This window comes from Penaeus japonicus, unplaced genomic scaffold (assembly GCF_977035675.1).
Source record: "Penaeus japonicus unplaced genomic scaffold, GWHDUDI00000001_assembly GWHDUDI00000027, whole genome shotgun sequence".
NCBI classification, from domain to species: domain Eukaryota; kingdom Metazoa; phylum Arthropoda; class Malacostraca; order Decapoda; family Penaeidae; genus Penaeus; species Penaeus japonicus.
This window is the reverse complement of record NW_028234429.1, coordinates 18676487-18683986: the sequence shown is the minus strand read 5'-3', so window position 1 is coordinate 18683986 and position 7500 is coordinate 18676487. Positions and strand designations below refer to the sequence as shown.

General features: G+C 33.7%; 1 protein-coding gene across 1 annotated transcript in view; it reads left to right on the top strand.

The window, feature by feature from the left end:
- The first annotated feature begins 993 nt into the window (after window positions 1–993).
- msps (msps cytoskeleton-associated protein 5) overlaps window positions 994–7500 on the top strand; it is a 31354-nt gene continuing 24847 nt past the window's right edge. Inside the window, exons 1-4 of the mRNA XM_086553027.1 lie at window positions 994–1077; window positions 6008–6078; window positions 6648–6841; window positions 7169–7413. Coding sequence (XP_086409153.1) covers window positions 6022–6078; window positions 6648–6841; window positions 7169–7413 — 496 coding nt within the window. The 5' untranslated portion in view covers window positions 994–1077; window positions 6008–6021. The remainder of the gene's footprint in view (window positions 1078–6007; window positions 6079–6647; window positions 6842–7168; window positions 7414–7500) is intronic.

Sequence of the window (7500 nt, the reverse complement as noted above, 5' to 3'; positions counted from 1 at the left end):
TATATATATATATATATAAACATCTATACATATATATATGCATATCTGTATATACATCTGTATATACATGTACATGTAAAAAGATATATCGTTTTTCAACTTGTATTATTCTCGAAACTTGGAAATATACAGAAGACTTATGAGTGAGCGAGGTCGCAATGATACCTGTCATGAAAATGAAGGTGATGATAATGTTTATTATATGGATGATACTGATGCTGTTAGTAATATTACCTATAATGATGATGCTATCACCAATAAACCAATGATGGTGACAAAAACGTTGTGCAAACAGGGATCATAGTGATACCAGTAATGGCATGAAAGATAATTCTGGTAATGTAAATGGTAATGATAATGCTATTACTTATAAAAAATGATAATATTCATGGCAACAAAGCTGATAATGATCATGACAATGAAAATGTAACGGTGGAATTGAAACACGGAATGGGTAGAATAGCATATAGTTATGAACAAATAATAATGATAATAATAGCTACTAGGTCTAATATTATCTACAACAGAACATATTTTTAATCTCCATAAAATTTCTTTTGGTTATTCAGCCTTGAAAATAACGAATGGATTAGCGTATTGCACGTGCTCTATTTTTTATTCGGTTATAAGATTGCGATAACATTTAAGCTTGTCTCAATAACTGTCAGTGTATCACGTGTTTATGAGATTAGAGATATATTCTGAATTAGTACCCGAAAGACCCATTAACGAGTACACAAATTACACTTTGCGAATTCGATACAAAGGCTTCTATAATGTGTATCGACGGAGAGAACAATCTATATGAAGAAACCAAACGTCGGGAAAGAAACAAACCGCCTCTAAATAGTGATAATAAAAAAAAGAGAGAGAAACATTCATAACGTTTAAATGCCCCACCATCGTGTCGGAACAAGTGTCACGCCCTCCCATTGGTTGACTCGCCTCCGATCCCAACCCGACGGACCAATGAGCGCGCCCCTTACAAGCCTCGTGGGATTTGAACAGTCAGTATTTTCGGGTCAGTGTAGAAGTTGGAGGAGCGACCGTGTCTTCTTATTTATTTTATTTTTCGAGGTAATTATCCTTCTCAGCAACGATTCTCGGCCGATTCTAGGTTAATTATGAACCGTAGCGTCCACCAGCGTAGGAGGAGAGAGGAGAAAGGCCCGATAAAGAGGAATAATGAGTGTTTTCTTCCTCAGGTGCCTTGTCTTGGAGAGCGAGAGAAGTGCAACATTGATCATTTTCATTCACATTTTTTTCTTTTTTTTGCCGTTGTTATTCTCAGACGTTGACCATCTTTTCCATCCGTTGGTTGTGGCCGTGAGTCGGTCGATATGAGTCAGTGGATGAGTTAGTGAGTTCGTTGAAGGCATTTGGTGACATTTCTTGAGCGGTGAGTCAAAGGGGGGGGGGAGGGGGTGAAGGGACGTAATCCCCCTCTTGAACAATTCACGTGTTTTATTTTTATTTAGTGTCGTTCTATGGGCGTGTGTTATATGCCCGAGTAACGGATAATTGATGTCTTCTTTTTTTTTCGTTTCGTTATGTTCGGGAGTTGCTCGGGAAGCATTGTTGGGAATACTTAATGTGATTCTTATTCTGCATTTCTAACGGAGCAAATTTCACTTTATGTTCTTTAGTTTTGCCCGATTTTGTCTTGATTTTCCCCCTATTATATCATCCTTTTTTCCCCCTTCTTTATTTGGGTATTTTGGTCATTAGAGTGTAAGATATATTAGTGGAACTGAATGGGACTAGAATTGTGAGTATGCTTGTTTTCACAATATTTGGAAGGAGATATTTTGATTATGATTGATATTTTTATTTTTACTTTTTTTCCCCTTTGTCTGGAGGTGCTTGTCATTTTGCCATTATTTTTGCTTGCTGGAGAAGGTGTGATTTTGTCCTATTTAGCATTTCATGTTGATTACTATGATTGCTGGTTCAATTCTCAACACACTGTAATTTTTGTTTCATTTATATTTTTGTATTTGACATGATGTCCATAGATACAAGTTTAAAAAAGCAAAAAAAAATAAAAAATAAAAAAAAAATCATAGGGGATATATTTGATTGCATGATCTGTAAATGATTATTCATTCGCGTGGGAAAGGTAAAATAAACGATTTATCATTTGTGTGAGAAAGCTAGAATAGAAAAGAAAGACCAGTGTTCAGTTCATTTCCTCTGAGGAGAATATTGATCTCAACATAAAGAAACAAAAATGTAGCATGTAAACAATGCCTTTGCTCCTTAGCAGATAACATGGTAAATAAGCTTGTCTCTTCAGGTAATGTCTCATGTCTATTTTCTATTTTCATCCATTATAACTTTTGTTGAATTGGTGAAATACATCAAAGAGAGCAGACACTAGGTCTATAAATATGGTGTACAAACATCAGCTTGTTTTGGTAGCTTGAAGGTGTCTGCATGTGCTTGCTTGTGTCCAGGCAGCCATTACAAGTTGAGGGAAAGTTTGTTGAACCTAACAGAGGAGAAGGGGAAGTGGTTAATATTAAATAGAAGATGTTCCTTGCATGTGGGTTATGAGAGGTGCTTGTTTTGGCCAGCCAGAGCAGGTGAGCAGATGGCTAGGTAACATTTAGTGTTTAGTTGCTTAATCAACATCGTGATTGTTAGTTTGGTAGTGAAACTGCTTGCAAGTGACTGCAGTATTTCACTTTTGTGGTAATGGTGAGATGCCATAGAATAATTTAAAAAGTATGGCCAAATTTAAGGCTGTTACCATGAAATAAAAGTTGTCTGTTGAGCTCTTAGTTCAGTTCAGTTCAGTTCAGTTCAGTTCTATGTTTGTTCATCCCAGATCCTCCCTTGAATGCTTACCAATTTAAGGAATGAATGATGTCATTGGCTGAATGTTTTAAGTTATATTTTTCTCCTCCCCCCCCCTTTTTTTTTATTTAGTACAGCCATTTTGTTTCAGCACTTGACAATAAGGGTTATCCACTTGCCCGAGAGAATTGGAATGAAATGCTGTTACAACCAATTTTTGTCCAGAACCTTCATCCAAGGACAAGCTCAGTCCAAAATTTTCCCCATTGAAAAATCCAAGCACAAAGGAAGGCTCCAACAGTCAGTAGTAAAATTGATAGTCAACTATATATAACGTGATATTTATTGATGGGCTGACAAAGGATCATCACATATATTATATGGGTCTTATTTTTTATACTTCTAATTGTAACAAAGTATGCAAATATTCATGACCTTTAATTTGAATGTAGTAGTTATAAATGCCACAGCCCCTTCTCATTTGAATACAGCCCCGCCTTGAATGCACAGAGTTTGATGAGATGAGTTCATGAATTTTAGCTGTGCATGTTAAAAATGGTTATTATGCATGCATGATATTGTATAGAATGTGATATATGGTAAATGATTAATTCAACCTATAGTAAATAAACTTGTTATAGTTGTTGCCATACTAGGTGAGTTTTTTTTCTGATTGTCAAGCTTGGTGTTTGTGGCAGTTTAGCAATAAATGTATATACTTTTTTTCCAAGAAGCAGAAGAAACTATACTGTACATATATAGTTTTTTTTTTCAAATAAAGTGAGAAAAAGTCATAAAATAAGCAACAGTAGATAATTATATTTTGTCAAACTATTCTCAGTTGCCTTGGTAAAGGTTCAAGTAATGTATAAGATGGCAGATATAAAATTATATTAGAAAATAGAATTCTTGATGTAACAATATTCAAAATACTATTATCTGGAATATATAGGTATGGTGTTCCTCTAATGATTACAGGGCTTTATTATTTTTAGATTAGTGAAATTGTGTCCTGTACCTGTTAAGCCCTGGATTAGCCTTTGATTTTTGTGACTGGCAAAAATAACTGATAAATAAAAACTAAATTGGTCGAGAGATGAGTCTATGAACAATACATGTAGCTTAATCAGGCAATTGAGAAGCCATGTAGGATAATAGTAATGATATTGAAAATCATACTTTTTTATTACCAGGAAGCAGCATCTTGCATTTTATATATAAGGCTTCAGCTTCCTTGATCGAGCATGTTTAGTTGCAAAGTTAGGTAACAGTGCTTCCCAGATTAGGGCCGGTTTGTTTTCTTTGTTCCTCATATTTTATGGAGCTGTATTTGCTAGAGGTTGCGTCAGACTGTCACATTTTCAACAGATGCGAATACTGCTCTGTCATGAAGTATTTATGATGTTCCCATTTCAATATCAGAGTTTTTTGGATGTGTGTATTAGTCTGCTTTTGGATGTGTGTATTAGTCTGCTTGTCTGTTGTTTTTCATTTTAGTTTTACTTAAAAGGTCTGTCTGTAAGGAATTGTGCTGAAAATAGTGTTGTCTGTGACTGTGTTTTTTAATAGACCTTGGTTTACTTTATTAAACAAAATGGTTTCAGGATTTTATATGATTTTTTGGCTGGATTTAGTTGCAAATAAGATGTGGATGTGAACTTTTTGTATTTAGAGATTACTAAGTATATAATATGATCAAGTACAACAATTAGAAAATAAGATAGAGGTGACATAAGAGTGTAAAGTCGTAAGAAGACATTGCACTAAAACTTTTTTGGAGGGTCGGGGGAGAATTGTCAAGTGAGAAGACATTAAAGTGATGGATTGGCAAAAAAAAGTATAGGTCACTACATAAAAAGAATCTTTAAAGATTCTTTTGATAATCATGAATGAGGTACATAAATATTAAGAATGAAAATACGAAATGTTGAAGTAGAGGCTTGCAAAATATATTTCTTAAGGAGAGTGGATTATTTAGAACTTTACTATTAGATATACAATTAGGATTTCATCCATGCCATACCATTTATAAGTGTTGGGTTGACATGTCTAGTTAGTTATATTAAAAAATATATATATATACATACATACACAGACACATACATACACACAGACACATACATACATACATACACACAGACACATACATACATACATGCATACACACAGGCATACATACATGCATACACACAGACATACATACATGCATACACACAGACACATACATACACACAGACACATACATACATACATACATACACACAGACACATACATACATACATACATGCACACAGACACATACATACATACATACACACAGACACATACATACTTAAATACACAGACACATACACATACACACACATACATACACACACATACATACACACACACACACATACACACACATACACACACACACACACATACACACACACACACACACACACACATACACATACACACACACACACACACACACACACACACACACACACACACACACACACACACACACACACACACACACACACACACACACACACACACATACACATACACATACACACATACACACACTTACATACATATATCCATACAAAAACACAACTATGCATATATTTACATCTATGCATGTATACATACATACCTACACATATGCATACATATATACTCATACATACATATATACACTTTATACATATATGCATTTTTATACATATAAATTTATACATTGTGTGTGTGCTTGATTGATTGATTAACCCAATGCCGCCGGCCACAGATGGCGATTATGTAATATGATAGCGCGGGTGCCGTCATACGCCGTCAATGATATAATTGATTTAGGCCTATGCGTTCGAGAGCCCCGGCATTGACGCCAAAAAAGACGAAACGGCCCGGCGGGAATGGGTTAAATACATGTATTTGATTATTTAAGTACAATATATATATTTATATATTTACATTTATATATATATATATGTGTATATATATATACATATATATATATATATATATATACATATATATATATATATACATATATATATATATATATATATATATACATATATATATATATGAATATATATATATATATAAATATATATAATGTACAGTTTTTTTATAATTTCATAACTTTTTTTATTCTTTATTAGATTTATGAAATTAGCCAAGATTACTAGAATGTTTTGTCTTACATTTCAGAATAAGTAGTCACAATGGAAGAAGACACTGAATACCTCAAGCTTCCCCTGGAGGACAGGTGTGTCCACAAGGTGAGTGCAGGAGATTATGTGCTTATTTCAGAGGACTTGCTAGTGAACCTTTGTTTAAACTTGGATGTTGAGAATGATAGATATTTTGTTTTTGATGAAATTAGGTAACAGTCATTTGATCTACTCCGTTAAGATTTTGCTTTAAACTTGAATTATAGATGTTCTTTGTGACAGATGTTGAAAAGATGTGAATGAGAAATAATCATTTCACAATACAAGATATGTAATTAGAGTTATGACATTTTGTTTACACATCATATAACAATTATTCAGTTTGATTTATACTTTTTCTTCATTTGTCTCAATTTACTATGTGACATTTCAATATTTACTTGATGCCAAAAAATCAATATTGTACTTTGTTTTGTAAAATTATTTACTCTCTCAATTCTATCATGAATCCATGTTAACTCAGTTGTAATCTAGCAATATTTAGGATATGTGTTGAGACCTCTGGCAGTGTTATGTATATGTCTAGAAATTTGTATCTATTTCTTTATATTGTTATTATCATGACTATTATTTTATTGCATTTTATTTTTCTGTGACCTTGTTCTCTGTGTTTTCAGCTCTGGAAAGCACGATTGAGTGGATACGAAGAATGCACAAAACACTTCCCAAAGATTGTGGACGAACGATCCCCGGAATTCAATAAATTTGCTCCTCTTATGAAAAAATTTGTAACAGATAGCAATGCAGTTGCACAAGAGAAAGCCTTGGATGCTGTACTGGCATTTGTTGAAAATGCACATGTGGCTGGAAGGTATGTGTATACTATTTCTGGTCTTGCTTTCTTTCACTGAAAATGAAATTATATGGAAATAGATCTTAGTGTTCAATTATTATTCATATTTAAATTTTGAAAATTTGTTTTTCTGATAAAAAGTTGAAATTGTAGGGCTGATATCTATTTTATCTCAATATACCTTTCTTTGAATTGTGAAAACTGAGGTAGATTAAATTGATGCATGGCATGATGGTCATCTTGTATTTGATAATGCAAGATTTTCCCCTGATATTATGTTGAGTTATCACCTTCAGGAAGTTGATTTATTATTAGTATTATTAATTGTTTCTTCCTTTTCTTTAGGACGGCTGGGGACGTTACAAATGGAATTGTTCAAAAGTGTTTGGCGGCACCAAAACGTGGTACGCAAGAGAAGGCATTGGAGGTGATTCTCTTGTACTGTGAAATTGAGAAATACGAAGTGGTTCAAGAGGAACTGATGAAAGGTTTTACACAGAAAAATCCTAAAGTTGTGGCTGCTTGTGTCCGATCAATAGCAACAGCACTAAGGTATGTGAAGGATGATTTAAAAATATGGCTATTTTGTTAGGTGTTTTATCATTTTTTTTTCCATGTTATTGGATTTCAAACACACACACACACACTCACACACACACACACTCACACACACACAC